This window comes from Sinocyclocheilus anshuiensis, unplaced genomic scaffold (genome assembly GCF_001515605.1).
Source record: "Sinocyclocheilus anshuiensis isolate Anshui unplaced genomic scaffold, SAMN03320099.WGS_v1.1 scaffold94, whole genome shotgun sequence".
Taxonomy (NCBI): Eukaryota; Metazoa; Chordata; class Actinopteri; order Cypriniformes; family Cyprinidae; genus Sinocyclocheilus; species Sinocyclocheilus anshuiensis.
Window position 1 is genome coordinate 1,126,512 of NW_015546049.1, and position 18,780 is coordinate 1,145,291.

General features: G+C 41.6%; 1 protein-coding gene across 1 annotated transcript; it reads left to right on the forward strand.

Moving 5' to 3' along the window:
- Nucleotides 1–2,448: 2,448 nt before the first annotated feature.
- On the forward strand, nucleotides 2,449–5,761 carry LOC107699106 (alpha-internexin-like). Its single transcript, XM_016500281.1, has 3 exons — nucleotides 2,449–3,696; nucleotides 4,573–4,697; nucleotides 4,950–5,761. Exons 1-3 carry the CDS (start codon nucleotides 2,665–2,667, stop codon nucleotides 5,203–5,205), a joined length of 1,413 nt encoding a protein of 470 aa, XP_016355767.1. The 5' UTR covers nucleotides 2,449–2,664; the 3' UTR covers nucleotides 5,206–5,761.
- Nucleotides 5,762–18,780: the final 13,019 nt, after the last annotated feature.

Consider the following 18,780-nt stretch of genomic DNA (forward strand, 5'->3'; position numbering starts at 1 on the left):
ACAGATACTCAAAAAGTGTACTTAAGTACAATACTCAAGTAAATGTACTTAGTTACTGTCCGCCTCTGCATTTAACCCATCACATCATTTAACCTAGATGTGACCTTAAAGGGGGGGTACAATGCTGTTTCATGCATTCAGAGTTGTTTACACTGTTACAGAGTTGGATTCTTATGCTACGCATGGACAAAATTTCAAAAATCAATTTGGACGTATGACGGCGTATTTCTGTGCAAAAAATCTTACTTCCAGGTTCGTACAAGTTTCGGAGAGTTTTTTTCGATCGTGGCTTTTCATGACGTAGACGAGGGTGGAACTCCTAGCAACACAGTTTCACAAGCCTGTTTGTTGACCAACGTTTTATAAACAAGGCCCAGTTCGATGCTGGATTAGCACATTGTTTGATACTGAAGGATGGAGCGGTCCCAGCTTTAAAAGATCCCGGTCATGATTCAGAACTGCAGAAGGTAAGTGAAACGGCATCAAATGTCTGTGTTTTGTTGGCAGTCAGAGCTCAAGTGCTCATCACTCTTTAGCTCCGCCCACGGCGCGCCTCCAGGAGCTCAACTTTTTCCAGAGAGAATCATAAAGCTGTATCTTTCTTTTATAAATATGATAACACTAAATACTTTTTGGAGATACGAAGGATGCAGTACTGCTCTATAGGTACTCAAGATTAACATGAGATTGGGTGAAACTGTGTGTGTTATGTCCCCTTTAATTGTTAATCAATGAATTATTGGCACAGCTATATTTCTAGATTCTGTATAGAACTTGTTCTGAAACGGATAACCAAATATGATAAATTCTCGTTAAAAGCCTATAAGCGATTTTTCTCTGATGAAAACCACAGTGTTCAAAGCATGTGTGTGTGTGTGTGTGTGTGTGATAGAAAGAAAGTTAGATAGAGAGAGAGAGAGAGAGAGAAAAGAGAAAAAACATTTGCAATTTGTGAACATATAACAGGACAGAGTAGAAGGGAGAAGAAACAATCATTGACTGTGTGTCCAGATTGATTAGAGATGCCTGGGTGAAGGCTTCATTTGAAAAGGTCAACTAGAGTAGATTCAGTCATATGGCACAGTGAGAACATTTAGACTACTAATGGTAACTCGTATAACACAAAGCCGTATGACCATCACACGTTCATCGCACCTTTTGATAACACACTGAATAGATTACATGCATATTGGATTTTTGCACTAGGAGTTTTGAAAATGTATCTCTTTCATGTGAAGAAGAAAAAAAAAAAAAAGGAATGGGTATCGCAAATTCTGTCTGAATCTGAATGCCACACAAGTCGTGGAAAGTTTTCCAAGCCTTGCCTTGTTTGTTTGCCTTTAATCTATTGAGATCTCGAAGCGGCCAACAGATGGCAGCACTGTATAACTGCTGTAATACAATATGGCTATATTTACTGTGTAGCCCTATCTTTTACAGTAGTGTCAAATTTGACATGTTACTGACTATTGAAAGTGTAAATCTACGATAGGCTGTTTGTGATTTTTGTTTGATATGTGAGGAGCCTAAAATCACGACGTTTGTGTAGACCAGGGTGTCCTGCAGAGTTTAGCTCCAACTTGCCTCAACACAAGTTGTTTAATTAGGGTTGGAGCTAAACTCTGCAGGACACCGGCCCTCCAGGACCGAGTTTGGACAGCCCTGGTGTAGACGATAAATTATTGCATTTATATACCAAAACAGATCAAAACGGTCAAAAGTAAACTATTATTATTCTAATCTACACTGTACACATGCTAATAATTTTAAATAATAAAAAATTTATAATGCCGCAGTATGCAAAGTATGAATTACCTACAAATTTACAGATACAGATTTATATTAGGCCTACTGGCCATTAAAATATGATGGTTAAGCAACAAATCACCGCTTTACTTTTACTAAGCTACAGAAAAAGGGGCATTCCCAGAATTCCCTGTACCTATAGCAGTTGAACTCAGTGAACTCGTCATTAGAACTATTTGGCATTCCACACAAACAATTTTATGAACAGATCTTATATATTAACATGCTTTAATTACATGTGCAGAATTGAAATATAATTGCCATGCTTAATGCTTGTAACACCATCACTTTATTTCTTACAACCACAGATGCCAGATTTTTTTCCTACTGCTCTTGTAGCCTACTGTTTTTTATTTTTACTCTAAATAATAATAATAATGATCATGATCATGATGATGATGATGATAATAATAATAATACAAAATTTATCACAATGGCATGTCTTTAGTGTGTGTTCTTGAGGTGTGTATTATTTTCAGAGGTGGTAGGAATTCTTCATAGATGTGTCGTGATGGTGGTGTATGAGTGAGTAAATAAACGATATGATATTTTGCTGACATCAGCGCTGCGCCAAAAAGGACAGTTCCACCCGCTCGCTGCTGCCGACCTGAGTTTTCACTGATAGACTGAGCACACCTTCCACGGGCAAAAGCACTCTTTGTGCCTTTAAAAGTTACAAATAACCTACAGATCAGCTTAGCCTATTTGTCGCATTTCTTCGGGGTCTGTCCATCTAAAACATCTGCAGTAAGGAAGGTTGAACGCGAGGAGCAGCACGGGTAAATTATTGATTGGGAGGGTCCTGCTATAAAAAGGAGACGCCGCCTGGGTTCTGCTCCTTGTCTTCAAAACGCCAAGATGAGCTACGGATCCGACATCTACTCTGCCTCTTCCTACCGGAAGATCTTCGGAGACTCTACCCTCTACTCAGCCTCTCCATCCCGGCTGAGCAGCTCCCGGAGCGGGTTTAAGTCCGCGACCCGCACCAGCATCCCCAGCACCTACAAGCGCACCACCCGATCTGCCTTTCCATCTTCATCCTTGACTCTGGAAAGCTTCGAATTCACCCAGAGCACAGCACTTAATAATGAGTTCAAAATCACCCGTACCAATGAGAAGGAGCAGATGCAAGGACTCAATGACCGTTTCGCGATGTTCATTGAGAAAGTTCGCAATTTGGAGCAGCAAAACAAAGTGTTGGAAGCCGAACTCGTGACCCTGCGCCAGCGCCAGACAGAACCGTCCCGTCTGGCCGAACTTTACCAGCAGGAGATCCGAGAGCTGCGCTCCCAACTCGAGGAACTTAACGCGGAGAAGAACCAGATGATGTTCGAGCGCGACAACATGGAGGAGGGCCTTCAGAAACTCCAGGAGAAGTTCGAGGAGGAGATGAGAATGCGCGAGGAGGCTGAGCAAACGCTTAGAGCTTTCAAGAAGGACGTGGACAACGCCACCATGGTGCGCCTAGACCTGGAGAAAAAGGTCGAATCCCTTCTGGACGAGATCAACTTTATAAGAAATGTGCACGAGGAGGAGGCAACTGAACTCATGAACATGATCCAGGCTTCCCAGGTGTCAGTGGAGATGGAAGTGGCCAAACCCGATCTCACCTCCGCCCTCAAGGAGATTCGCGGCCAGTACGAGGCTATGGCGAATAAGAACTTGCAGTCCGCTGAAGAGTGGTATAAGACCAAGTTCGCCGATCTTAGCGAACAGGCCAACAAGAGCAACGAGGTCATTCGCGCTAGCAGGGAAGAGCTCAACGAGTTCAGGAGGCAGCTGCAGTCCAAGACCATCGAGATCGAAAGCCTAAAGGGCACCAATGAATCGCTGGAAAGGCAGATTCATGAGATAGAGGACAGGCTCAACGCTGAGGTCATGGGCTACCAGGTTGGTTTCATCAATTTTAACTTTGCACGCGTGTTCAACTGAGTTGCATGCATGTCGGTAAAGATTTTCACTTCTTTAAAAATGATTAAAAACACTGCGAATATTTACCTTCTCTTAAAACAACCAATCGCTATATATTTGGATTAAAAATCGAATAATTAGCCTTTGAAATGTATGCTTCTGTGAACCATACAACAGACAAAAGATCCCTGTGAAATGGGCGTGACCACAGCAAGTGACTTTGGAATGTTACTGCTTCTCTGTCCATGGTGCTAACATGACTTCAGACAGCTATCGGACTAAATTAAATGAACAGCCTATATTGGATATAAAATATTTCCAAACCTTTTACTATATCAGTTATCATCAAAATAATGATGACAAAGTGTCACTAAATAATTAATCTAAGTGCTTTAGCCCATTTTCCACAAGCATCAAATTTACATTGTAAAAGTAACCTACTGTAAACTTTCTTTCTTTCTTTCTTTCTTTCTTTCTTTCTTTTTCTTTCTTTCTGCATTGCATGTGCAGTGTCTCAAAATTAATGGTTCTTTATTGACATCAATGGTTTCATAAAGAACCTTTAACATCCATCAAACCTTTCCATTCCACAAAAGGTTCTTAATAGTAGAAAAAATTAGATTTTTAAGGATTTTTATATTTTTAGTTCTTTACACTAAGAAAAATGGTGTAAGAACTGTTCCCTTAATGGTTCTTTGGGGAGCAAAGAATGGTTCTTCTGTTGCATCGCTACTAAATTTTCCCTTTGGAACCTTTGTATGAAAACATTTCTATCATCAAATCAAGTAATTCAGTCTAAATGCAGCAGTTTTTCTATTGAATTTAATTATAATTATATCATGTAACATCACCCAGGATACAGTTGGGCAGTTGGAGAATGAGCTGAGGACCACTAAGAGTGAGATGGCCCGTCACCTCAGGGAGTACCAAGACCTGCTGAATGTCAAGATGGCGCTTGACATAGAGATAGCTGCTTACAGGTAATAAGCAATGTTTGTTATTGATATGTGAAAGCGAATGCTAGTGAAATGTGCATACTGTCCATTCTTTATCAACATACTGTACATGTGACCTAAAATGAAAATCCTGAGAATTTCTTTCATGGAATTAGCTGATGCTATACAGAAATGTATTCCATTGTTCTCTCTTCATTCTGTTTAACACCATAAATCCACCACACCCTTCCTCACCACCTTTTCTTTGTTCACCTTCTCATTTATTATCAATCTCAGGAAACTGTTGGAAGGGGAGGAGACACGTATCAGCACTGGGATCACCTATCCCATCCCTGCCTCAGTGTCCAGCTACAGCTACCTGTCCCGTATGTACAGCAGCACTAGCGCTAGTGGAAAGAAGGAGGTCAAGGATGATGACGACAAACATCAGCAGAGCAGCAAACCTGGCAAAGGCTCCTCCCAGTCTGACGACTCCAAGACGAGTGACAAAATCAACTCTGGAGATGTGAACCCCACCAACCAGAAAAACTAAATGTCTCAGCCCTCTTTCTTTCTTCCTCTCCTCCCTCTGCCTTCTCCATTACCCTCTTCTTCCTTTTCCCAAGCAATCCCCCTCCACAAAGGGGGTCTCAGAGAGGAATCTAGCGAATTTCAACTTATTCTCCACTAATTCACCTCCCACTCAGTCACGGGGCAGCAGTTGTTCTGCAGCAAACCACTAATTACTCAATACACACTCTTTGATGCATATATTCTGCATATATTCCTGGGCTGCACTGTGAGGCTTATCGTCACATTTAACTGTACTATAACAGGCTTCTCTCAGCACATTGCATTAAGGAAATGTCTATGTGGTTAGCTTTGGTGAAGGTAGCTTATTATGCTGCAGTTTTTCCAAAAGCCAGGACAAAACTTGACTTGCAATAATATTTTCTGTCTTACAATATAAGCTGTAAGCCAGTCATTTATTGTTGTCTTTGCATCATGGCAGCCCTAGTAACAATGGCATCTTGGAGTATCATCGCATCAGAATTGCATCTGTTTCTTGACTCCAGTTAACTTCGGTATACTCATAATGCTAAAAAAAAGAAATAAGTAAAAATAGGAATCTGGAACTATACATACATAGTTTCAAAAACACTCCACCCAGCCAAATTCCTCTCCAAGACTGCTCTTGATTCCATTTTAAACATGTCTCACCCACTTGCCCTATAAAAGGGACAAGGATTTGAGCCTAATAGCAAGTCCTCACTGCATGAGGTGTATCTGCTCTTTGCATGGTGACTGTATGTGGGTCCAACAGAAGTGTACCTATACTTTCATAGCAGTGTGCCTGCCATCCCTCTCAGTACTTAAGGCTGCATTAGTTCACCAGCCAATGGGCAAGACTGAGAGCAAAATGTTACACAGTACTGCTGAAGCCTTTCACATGCTGCTAAATGCTTGTGATTAATACAAATTCTGACAAATACTTTATAGTCAATCAAATCAGGGCACTTAAATGTATGTAAACGGCATCTCATTCATATCAGTTGTCAGAGTGAAAGGATATGGTGGAATGACTGGGAAAGATATTGTGATAGAAATAATAGAATAATAGAAAGATAGTGTGAGTCTAGAATTGGTTGTGTTTGGGCGGATGATACAAATATTATGACTTTATTAAGAAAAGTAACAGTATATATTTAGAATTTAGAAAATGCATTAACTTTTCAATATTTTACTTGTATATTCGTGGATGCCTGAAGCACATTTACATTGTGGAAACGCAGTCACTAACACAACTTTTCACAATGCATCTCAAACACCTAAACTTCATACTTGAATCTAGTGTACTCTCATACAAAGAAGTCACTGTCGCAGTGAACCTCCATTAACCATGGGTCAACAATGAATCCCTTTGGTAAACTTATAACATATTAAAAGGTAATGCTAGTGAAATAATTTCATAACACTTCTGTTACACTGCCAGGTTTTGATACCACTTGCCTCTATGTCATGGCTTTGGTAAGCCTGCCTTGCTGCACTCTTTCTATAGACAGTTTGAACAGATTGATATTGTTGGGCTTAATTCACTTTAAGAACTGTATGATGGGAGCCGAAGTGAATGGATTTCTTTCTCTATATCGGAATCAATTTTTCCGATGAACAATGTGACATTGGCATGCTTAGCTGCGAGGGAATGTCAGGCAAATCTGGAATTTTGTCTGTACATTCTCACAGATGCTCCTTAGGCCTGGTAACCTTGTTATGTATATTCTGAGCATTTTGGGATTTGCTCTGTTATTTTTGGGAGAGCGAAAGGAGATTGCAGAAAGCATAGTGACACAATGCAGTTTGAAGGAGAATTTCAAACTGCACTGCCAAACTTTTGTAATGCATGTGCAATCAACATCCCTCCATAAAAAGTCAACCCACATTTACACCACTACATAACAATCCATCTAAAACATGCTACTGTTTATGTATGAATGCTCTTGGTTAAAAAATTGCCTTAAGCCACCAGCAGCTTTCTGAATCTGGCAGTGTGTGCATTAACCTGTTATTTCTGCTAAGAATGTGACTTTGTTTGCTATCTAATGTGTAGGGGCCACTGTGTACTTGATGACTGAAAACTTTAGGAGCTGAATGTAGTTGATTTAATTTCTATTTAGTACTTATCTTACTGCTGTATGGCACATGACCAATAAAGACTTGACATTATGAAGCCCACCTTGATGTGTCTGTCCTTGTTAAATTTAATGTGATTTCTGAAAGCTCACCAGAAATGGCAGGTGAAACTGTTACAGAGTTGATGACAGACATTGTTTTCTGTATCAAGCATTATGACAATTAATTCATTTTTGCAGTAGAACTCAAGACATTAAATGTCAATATCCATAATATTTGAAGATTGTGTGGTTTAAAACTAAACAGCTGATGCATTTCTATTTCATTATGGTCAGCCACTTGAAATATGGGAAATAATCATTTTTGCCAACTTTCCAGTCTACCTGAAAGCTGATGAGATATTACTCTTACATTTCTTGACCTAAGTGCACTGAAAAAAAAGGTATGAGCTATAGCTATCTATATTAATTGGTTTTATTCAAGTCACAAATATTATTTAATATCAGTAATTGCAGGTTATCACTATTTGCAATGTGTGGATGAAGTAATTTTATTGATATAGCAGCAGTCAATGTAAATTATGACAGACACTTAGCTTGATTTCAAACCTTATTAAAGGGGTCATATGATGTTGCTAAAAAGAACATTATTTTGTGTATTTGGTGTAATGAAATGTGTTTATGCGGTTTAAGGTTAAAAAAACATTATTTTCCACATACTGTACATTATTGTTTCTCCTCTATGCCCCGCCTTTCTGAAACGCGTTGATTTTTACAAAGCTCATCGGTCTGAAAAGCAAGGTGTGCTCTGATTGGCCAGCTATCCAGTGCGTTGTGATTGCCCGAATACCTCAAGCGTGTGACGGAAATGTTACGCCCCTACGATATTGTGATGCCCTGTCCGTCCGGAGCGATGAGACAAAAACATTAAAACCCATTATAAACGAGGCATTTGTTGCATCCAGTGGGGACATAATTACGGATTATAATGACTTATACTGTCTTTTGCCGCATAAACGTAAAACCATGTCTGCATTTGTGATCGGAGAAATTGTAACACTTCAAAGAGAAAGGAAAAATTTAAATCGCATCATATGTTTATGTCTGAATTATGGCTTACTCTTTTCAACTAACGATTAGAGTGGAGGAGGAATGCTGCAGTCTCAAGTGCAATAATGGTTTTGATGCAAAACCCATTTGCTGTTTAGTGTGCCTATATTAGTGTTGTTTTAGTACCATTGAGATGCTATATTTTTAGATTTTCGGATTTCATTTTAAAGCTTTTGTAATGTTTTGTGTTTTTGTTATTTTTTTATATAGATTTTATTCATTTTTATTTCAGTTGTAGTTTTTTTTTTTTTTTTTGGATAGAGCATTAGAACACAGCAGGAAGACCACCTTAAATTTCTTGCCGTTGTGATCCAGCGACCCCATAATCCATCATGTTCTAGTTTATGTCAGTCTTTAGGGGTGAGGAGTCAAGAGGACAAGGACAATGTTGTATGAAATGAATTATAAAATAATTGTAAACAATTTGATAGTACAAAGGACACACAGAAACAAGCTACATTACTGCTGTATGTGAACACACACACACACACACACACACACATACACACACACACACATGCACGCACGCACGCACGCACGCACGCACATGCACACACACATAACCTTTGCCTTTACCAAGCCCACATAGGCTGTGTGGTAGGTAACACTCGTGACTGCACCTCTGTGCTGTGTGCTGATGTAGAGAGCTGTGTGGGCAATAACACTGCAGTTATTCAAAGATTTATATCCCTGCAATGCTGCCAACAAGCTACGAACATCCCATTGTGACAAATGCACCCTGGGAACCACCTCTCACTCCCCAAGCCTTAATAGAGACTTTATTTAGCTCATATTCCATTGCCATTCTCTGTATCATCTGGTACATCTGTCTCCACCTCACTAACATCAGAGACTGTAATTCTGATGCTATTGATGACTAACTTCCTACTGTATAGTGTCAGCATGTCTCTCACACATACAATAGCCTAGGAAATTGTTTTTCTTGTGCACTATTCTTTATTTTGTTCTTTTCTGTGACAGAGGTAAAGTAGAAATGGACTTACTTGAAGTTACTTGGATGTGTTATCCACATCTCAGTGCACATCGACTCTAAATGACCTCTTAAACTATCCTGTAAGGACCAGGCTGACATGAGCAGCCATGCATTAAAAATAAGTAAGAGACGTACCCTACGACATTGTGTGAATGCATGTGTTAAACATATAGGTTTAGGGGGAAAAAAAGTTGTGACATGCATGGTGCATGACAATTAATGTACATTTTTGGAATCATGTATTTGTTGTGTTTAATTATAAAACAAAGCCCTACTCAAATTAATTTGATAAGACCATTTTTATTAAAACAGCAACTGCAAACCATCATAGAACTCACTTTCACTGTGGAGCATGTAATACATAACTGAAATAAAGAAAGGATTTATTAAAATTAGCAACACCCGAAGTCCCATCTGTATACCTGGCATCAAAAGCTAAAGGTTCCTCACTTTCTAATTAAATAAAAAATAGCAAATATTTACCACAAGACACTTGAAAACCAAAGACATTTGATGTCCAATCTGCACCTTATTCAATTACGCAAAAGTGGTATAAAAATCATTCTATTATGTTTTTTTTGTCCTTGTTTAAACCATCACTGTGTGAGAAAATGTTTAGATTCTTAAAATAAAAACTATTTCTGTGTTCCACAGAAAATAAAAATTGCCAACATTAAAATGTATTCTTTAGTGTTCCACAGAAAAAAATGAACATTGTACAGATTTACATAATTGTGAGTAAATAATCACAGAGTTTTTTTTTTTTAATTTTGGATGAACTATCCTTTTAAGCATGTATATGCACACAGATGCTGCTGAATTATTCATGTTTTTCTTGTGGTGTGTTTGAGCTGGTGGAAGGACAATGACTGGATGAGGCAACAGAGGGAAAATCTCACCGGTGTCCTCACCATGACCTTCTCCCATCAAGTTTATTCAAGTGTGCTATTAGTATACTTCTTTTAAACTAAAAATAGGAACGTATACTTTTAGTCTACTTTTTATGTACTTCTCAGAAATGGGCTTTATGTACTTCTCAGAAATATACTTAAAATGACATTTAAGTATACTTGACTTAGAAAAAACTTAGAAAAAGTCTAAATGTATTTTAGCTATAATTGTGCTCCTAGAATCCGTGTTTTCATTGTTATACTGTAGGGGGCGCTAGTACACATCTTCTGTACAGAATTTCCAAAAAACACAAGTGAAGAAGAAACCGAAACAACAGATGCTTCCACATGTAATCTAACACGATCATCAGACATAAAACAGTATCAAAACTGTGTAACATTATGGAATAAAATGTAGACCAATGAAGAGGTAATAATGACTGTCAAGCTTTGGGGTGTTGATCGACGTTATCTACATTTTGATTATCATTCTGAATCCAATTCATAGTCTTTTTTCAGCTTTTTGTTCAAAATGTTGTTTATTTCTTTATTTTTTATTTATGAAACTTATCCACATTCAAGTGTTTAAAAAATAATTCATGAAGCTAGAATAAAATGTACTTACTAAAATAAACTTGAAGTATACTACTTTTTGGTAAGGGTACCACCTATATATATATAAAGTAACTATCTATTTGCTAAGACACAATCTAAAAGATCAGTCATTAACAAGCACTGACTTTATCAGTTCTTCAGTCATGCCCTCAGGCTCAATGAACCAGTCAATTTGATCATTACAAATGTCCCTCAAAATGACAGAGAGATGAAAGAGAAGGTCAGTGAAGAGCACAAGGCTGTTGAGTTACCTGTCAGTAAAGTGTTAACCGGCCTGCTGCAGCAACTGTTGCCGTGGATACTGTTGTCAAGCCCCAACCCACTGTGCCCTTGCAGCAGTGAGAGATGCTTGTGGGAAGCCGCACGCACACTTCACAAGCCCACCCTACAGACACTGAGTAATCAAGAGAAAATGGATTTATAAGGAGGCAGATGAAAGAACAGCCTGAAGTTCTGCACAAAATAAGACTTTCAGTTGTCCTAAATAAGTACATCATAGTCACAGGTCACATAGTGACAGGGTAAAAAGGGTGTTTTTTACACTACCATTGAGACATTTTAACCAAAGTATGTTATAGACTTTTCATTAAGACCCTAAAGAATCATATCAACTTGTGGGCATGCCAATTGCATCCGATGACCCCTTTAAAGGGCTTCCAGGGATGTGTTCCAGTGTCACCCCTAAAAACAGTTTCAAATGTGGTTAGAAATGGATCTTAAAAATAGGACGAGGGAAACGGAGGTGTATTAATCCTAAGCCATTGTCTGTCGACCACAGAGTGAATACTATTGCTATTATTGTACAATACAATCTTTTCAATTTTCAAATGGAGAAAACAGATCAAGTCCAGCTAGACCTTATTCTGTGCTGAAAATCCTTTACCGAATTGCTTGTAAATCTTTCATTATGCTATATTATTACCAAATCTTGGATTCAATGATTTTGTCAACTTCTTTCTGTTAGCACAGGTTTTGTATTTCTTTTTGGAACTTACTAGTCATGGGCGATACAAAACCTGTACTAACGGAAAGAAAACAAGTTGCCAAAGAGATTGAATCCCATATTTGGCAATATGGCATAACAAGAAATATATTAGCAATATTTTTGTAGGCCAGTCATTTTTGATTATGGTCCAGTTGCCTAAACATAGCCACTAAGAAGTAGTCTGACCAACTAGCAGCAAACTAGCAGTATATATATATTATATATAGTATATATATAAATCCTCTCCAGGTCAAAATGACTGGAACACAACATGAGGGTTAAATAGCATTTCCTTGTGGATGATAAATAATACAGGCCCCATGATGCAGTTGAACTAAGTTCTCATCAGCATTAGTACCCTGCAGGGCTTTCCTGAGGGAAATAACTAGATACTGTGTAATGAGACTGTATAGAGTCTACCGTGAGTCATCAGCTTATGGGTGTCCTGGGGAAAGAGGGAATGAGAGTTCTTGAACAGAAATATCTGTTGTATGCAAAAGCACTGAAAAAACAGAGAAGAAGCAGAGCTATAATTCACTGATACTGGGAGTTATGAAGGAAACGTGTTAGAAATGTGATCCTCTATGTACTGTGCTTTGGAAGAAAGCACATGAGGATGCTGTCTGTTTTTCTGGATTGGTTGTATGTGTGTGTGATCGTGGGAGAGAAACTGGCCTAAAAATAGAACAGAATGAGACAGACATAGCGATTGTATACAGAGAGACACTGACACCAGTCTACTTTGGAAGAAAGCACATGAGGATGCTGTCTGTTTTTCTGGATTGGATGTGTCCCTGTGTGATCGTGGGAGAGAAACTGGCCTAAAAATAGAACAGAATGAGACAGACATAGCGATTGTATACAGAGAGACACTGACACCAGTCTACTTTGGAAGAAAGCACATGAGGATGCTGTCTGTTTTTCTGGATTGGATGTGTCCCTCCTTCGGTAGTGTGTGCCAAACTACTCAACCTGAATGGCACACACACACCTGGACAGAATATGAGCGATGACAGGACTTCATATCAGCTTCCGAGTCATCATGTGGTTGACACATCCCACAAGGACACTGATAACACCATGCAGCCACAACAAGCACTGCTCATGGACACCATTCCGGCTGAGCCCTGCCCACAGAGCTAATCACAGACAGACGGTGACGTATCAGTACAGCTCCGAGACTCAGCACCCAAGGACGACTTTCTGGAAAACAGCCAGGGAAGCCAGGACAACATATTTCAGTCACCAGAAACACCAGAGCCACAGCCCCACTCACCAGACACATTATCCCTCTCTCCAGCATCTCCACTTTTAAGCTTCTCACAGAAAATGGAGGAACTGGTTTATGCTGGGACCAGACTCTCCCACTCTTTTGCTGCAAGCCCCCAGTTTTAAACACTTTTGACCTGATTCAGTATGTGCATGAACCCACACACAATCGTGGACATACTCTAGATTTAATCATCCGTAGAGGTCTAAACATTTCATCCATTGTTATTAAGGACGTAGCACTATCTGATCACTTCTGTATTTTCTTTGATATATTGATCTCTGCTACCACTAAATCTAGATCTGTCTCTGTCAGAAAGAGATGCATTAACGAAAACACCAGTGTGCTATTTATGGAGGCTATATCTCTAACACCAAGCATTTCTGCAGACGATGCTACGCTTTATTATGTGAATGTTAAGGTTCTATGTGAATTCATTACTTTCTCAGTCATCATGTTTTATCATAGGTCTTTTCAAAGTCATTTTATAATATGTTTAATTTGTATTATGATTTGGACTATTTAACATGTTGATTTTAGTGTAATTAAAAAGAATGCAATAAATAAAATACTTATCAATGACTATTATTAATAATATTTAAATATGCCTCTAACCCTCTAACCCAAATTCTGAAATAAGGAATATTACTATTGGAGCAATTTATAGGCTTTTGTACTAATAAAGAAATCAATAAAATTACAGTAATCACAATTAATCTTATGTCATATATACTTTTTGGTAAAGCCATCCACAGAAATGTCAAAGATGTGGTATTTTAATAATGATAATAATAATATTTATTTATAATTGTATTTTTGATATATTATTAACAATTCTATTAATATAATATTAAATAATATTATATATAATTTCTTGTAAAGCCATCCACAGAAATTTCAAAGATTTCAAAGGACTTTTTGGTGGGAAACATTTGCATTTAGAGTTTAGATCTGACATTCCCTGCAGCAACATTTTCAACCAACAGAACATCAATTTAATCTGCAATTCTAGAGAGATTTGCAAGTTCCCTTTCGAAAGGGAACTCCACACTGCGTCCTCTAGAGGGCGCTAGGGGAACGCCTTGAGCGTGACCGGTGTCTGAAGCATGAATGAAAAAACGACAATGAACTTGACATTGGCAGGCGGTAGCCTATGACGTAAACAATAAAGCGAGTGTGGGTATAAAAGAGCACCTGCTGAAAAAGTCATCCTCTTCTTTGTCTTCAAGCCTTGTGTACGGAAGCACATGCGTTTGACTCACGAGAGATAAGGATGCGCTCACTGTTTGCATTCGCTAAACAATAACGCGACTGCGGGTATAAAAGAGAATACCTGTGGAATACGTTATCCTATTTTTTGTCTTCAGGAGATCCATTTGTTTGAAGTGTAGTGAAAGGCGATAATGGGAACATCCTCTGACAAGCACTTTAGGAAGTGTGTTCCCCCGTTTCCGCGTTTTATAACGCCGGATGATACACACGATATGTGCGCTATTTGTCTTGATGAGGATCATGCGCGTTCTGTTCTCGAGGCAGCAGAATGCGTGGCTTGCGAGAGCTTTTCTATTAAAAAGCTCTGTTCACACTTGTCCCTTTTCTCGAGGGAATTAGGACGAGCGTCGGTGCCCGGTGGTTCGGGACCTGCTGCTGCCGAGGAACAGCGGAGACTGAGATCATGGGGCTCACAGGTCGAGCTGGCGGAGGATTTTGAACGAGGTATTTCTCTTTCTCATTCTTCTGCCGCCGACGAGGGCGATCTGCGGGATGTGGATGTTCTTTCTTTAGGGTCATCTGATCCAGCAGATAGTGCTCTTTTAGATGCAAGCCAAAAAGAGCAGGATGTGGTTGTTGAGGATGAAAATGAATCATTGGAACCCTCTCAGCCTGCCTGCCCCGTATACGGTGAATTGTTAGAGGTTATGGCGCGTGCGACTGAGAGATTAAATCTTCCTCGGAAACACGAAAAGCCAAAGACCGCCCGCGGCAGATTAGATGAGCGTTTTTTGGCTGGCCATGATCTCCCAGTTCCAACGAGTCTAACGTTTTTGCCAGACCTTCACACCGAGGTGGAAAGGTCTTGGAAAAATCCATATTCGGCTCACGTTCATCTTTTTCGCCGCACAAATTATGCGAATGTGGAGGGATTGCGCGAGCACGGATATGCATCGATGCCTCCCATAGAAGAGAGGTTGGCAAACTATCTTTCAATGGGAGAAACATCGATGCTGAAGACTCCGACCCTGCTGTCAAAGCCCCTGAGAGTGACATCTAAGCTGAACGGCAGGGCGTATGCGGCTGTGGGTCAGGCTGGTGGTGCTCTGCACACAATGGCTGTGTTGCAGGCCTACCAGGCTGATCTGCTTAAAGTCCTGGATGATGGCAAGGGCCTGTGCCCTGAAGCGGTGATCGAGCTGCGCCGTACTACAGATCTGGCTCTCCGGGCCACTAAACAAACAGCTGCCGCAATTGGTCGTGCAATGGCGACAATGGTGGCCACGGAGAGACATCTCTGGATTAATCTGGCTGACATCGGGGAGAAAGAGAAACATTTTCTTCTCGATTCGCCAGTTTCGCACTCTGAGTTATTCGGCACATCAGTCGAGGCTGTGGTCGATAAATTCAGAGAGGCGAGGGCGTGGTCAGCAGCTTATAAGAAATTGATACCGTGCCGTCCTGGGTTTGCGCCTAAAACCTCGGGGGACCCAGGGCCGTCTGCGTCTGTGGACTACAGGCAGGCTCAGAGGCGAAGTGTGGCAACTCGGGCTCCTCCTCCCCCTGCTGGCAGGAGCAGGTCTCAAAAAAGGAGAGATATGAGGAGGAATAGGAAGGATTTGAGGGAGGTTATTGAAGCCAAACGCGTGGGCGGCACAAATCCGTCTTACGCCAAAGGGAAGAGATAATTCTCCTTTCTCCTTCCTATCCCAGCACCCCCCCCCCCTCGGGTTCTGAGGTATTTCTCCATGCTTCACATCAGGCCCTGAACTGAACCTATGATGTTTTAGCAGGTTTGTGTAGCTTCCACATCCTGCTATACTGAGGTTAGGTGAAAGCCTGTATCTGGTAGTGTGGTAGTAGATCCTATGCAGTGACATTAAGTTTCAGCCCTTTGGTGGGCCACCTTGATAAACTGTCATATGGCTGAATTGGTCTGGCCTCCTCTTGTATAGAGTTCTCCTGAGGCCTCCACTCACCTGAGCTCCAGCTAGATGGTCCGCTCAAATGAGCTCCATCTAGAGTTGGAATCAAGTGTTCGGCCCATTGTAGGGCCGCCTTGACAAAAAGTCCTTATGCTGAGTAGGTTTGGGCTCCTCTCGCTTAGAGAGTCCTTCTGTTGAGGCCTCCGCTCACCTGAGCTCCATCTAGATGGTGACATCAAGTGTACGGCCCTTTTTGAGGCCACCTTGATAAACTGTCATATGGTTGAGTTGGTTTGGCCTCCTCTTCTTAGAGAGTCATTCTGCTGAGGCCTCCGCTCACCTGAGCCCCAGCTACATGGTCCAGCTAGACTTGGAATCAAGTTTTCGGCCCTCTGTAGGGCCGCCTTGACAGAAGGTCCTTATGCTGAGTAGGTTTGGCCTCCCCTCGCTTAGAGAGTCGTTCTGCTGAGGCCTCCGCTCATCTGAGCTCTGGTTAGATGGTGTAATCAAGTGTTCGGCCCTCTGTGAGGCCGCCTTGATAAACAGTCTTTATGTTCAGTAGGTTTGGCCTCCTCTCGCTTAGAGAGTCGTTCTGCTGAGGCCTCTGCTCACCTGAGCTCTGGTTAGACAGTGTAATCAGGTGTTCGGCCCTCCATGAGGCCCCCTTGATAAACAGTCCCTCTGTTGAGTAGGTCTGGCCTCCTCTCATTTAGACAGTTTATATGTTGAGGCCTCCGTTCACCAGAGCTCCAGTTAGACAGTGTTATTTCTCCATGCTTCACATCAGGCCCTGAACTGAACCTATGATGTTTTAGCAGGTTTGTGTAGCTTCCACATCCTGCTATACTGAGGTTAGGTGAAAGCCTGTATCTGGTAGTGTGGTAGTAGATCCTATGCAGTAACATTTGGTTTTGGCCCTTTGGTGAGCCACCTTGTTAGACTGTCATATGGCTTTATGCTGAGTAGGTTTGGCCTCCTCTCACTTAAGAGAGTTGTTCGGCTGAGGCCTCCACTCACCAGAGCTCCAGTTAGACAGTGTAAATCAGGTGTTCGGCCTTCTGTGAGGTCGCCTTGATAAACAGTCCTTCTGTTGAAGTAGGTCTGGCCTCCTCTCACTTAGAGAGTTGTTCTGCTGAGGCCACCGCTCACCAGAGCTCCAGTTAGACAGTGTAATCAGGTGTTCGGCCTTCTGTAGGCCGCCTTGATAGTTAGTCTCACTTAGACCGCTGGAGCACCAACTAGATGGTGACATCAAGTGTACGGCACTTTTTGAGGCTGCCTTGATAGTTGGTCTTATGGTTGAGCTGGTTTGGCCTCCTCTCGCTTAGTCATTCTGCTGAGGCCTCAGCTCTTCTGATTTCAGCTACAGTGGTAACATCAAGTGCTCGGTCTCTTTTGAGGCCGCCATGATGAGTTGTCTTTGTGGTCGAGTGGTTTGGCCTCCTCTTCTTAGAGAGTCATTCTGCTGAGGCCTCCGCTCACCTGAGCTCCAGCTAGACTTGGAATCAAGTGTTCGGCCCTTTGTAGGGCCACCTTGACAAAAGGTCCTTATGCTGAGTAGGTTTGGCCTCCTCTCGCTTAGAGAGTCGTTCTGCTGAGGCCTCCGCTCACCTGAGCTCCATCTAGATGGTGACATCAAGTGTACGGCCCTTTTTGAGGCCGCCTTGATAAACTGTCATATGGTTGAGTTGGTTTGGCCTCCTCTTCTTAGAGAGTCATTCTGCTGAGGCCTCCGCTCACCTGAGCTCCAGCTAGACTTGGAATCAAGTGTGCGGCCCTCTGTAGGGCTGCCTTGACAGAAGGTCCTTATGCTGAGGAGGTTTGGCCTCCTCTCACTTAGAGAGTCGTTCTGCTGAGGCCTCCATTCACCTGAGCTCTGGTTAGACAGTGTAATCAAGTGTTCGGCCCTCTGTGGGGCCGCCTTGATAAACAGTCTTTATGTTGAGTAGGTTTGGCCTCCTCTCGCTTAGAGAGTCGTTCTGCTGAGGCCTCCGCTCACCTGAGCTCTGGTTAGACAGTGTAATCAAGTGCTCGGCCCTCTGTGGGGCTGCATTGATAAACAGTCTTTATGTCGAGTAGGTTTGGCCTCCTCTCGCTTAGAGAGTCATTCTGCTGAGGCCTCCGCTCCCCTGAGCACTGGTTAGACAGTGTAATCAAGTGTTCGGCCCTCTGTGGGGCCGCCTTGATAAACAGTCTTTATGTTGAGTAGGTTTGGCCTCCTCTCACTTAGAGAGTCGTTCTGCTGAGGCCTCCGCTCACCTGAGCTCTGGTTAGACAGTGTAATCAAGTGTTCGGCCTTCTGTGGGGCCACATTGATAACCAGTCTTTATGTTGAGTAGGTTTGGCATCCTCTCGCTTAGAGAGTCGTTCTGCTGAGGCCTCCGCTCACCTGAGCTCTGGTTAGACAGTGTAATCACGTGTTCGGCCCTCTGTGGGGCCGCATTGATAAACAGTCTTTATGTCGAGTAGGTTTGGCCTCCTCTCGCTTAGAGAGTCG

Excerpts from the sequence above, each read along its gene's own strand:
- LOC107699106 (XM_016500281.1), top strand. The coding sequence starts at position 2,665 with ATGAGCTACGGATCCGACATCTACTCTGCCTCTTCCTACCGGAAGATC. Across the intron at positions 3,697-4,572 it reads CTGAGGTCATGGGCTACCAG|GATACAGTTGGGCAGTTGGA; the intron begins GTTGGTTTCATC and ends AACATCACCCAG. Across the intron at positions 4,698-4,949 it reads ATAGAGATAGCTGCTTACAG|GAAACTGTTGGAAGGGGAGG; the intron begins GTAATAAGCAAT and ends TATCAATCTCAG.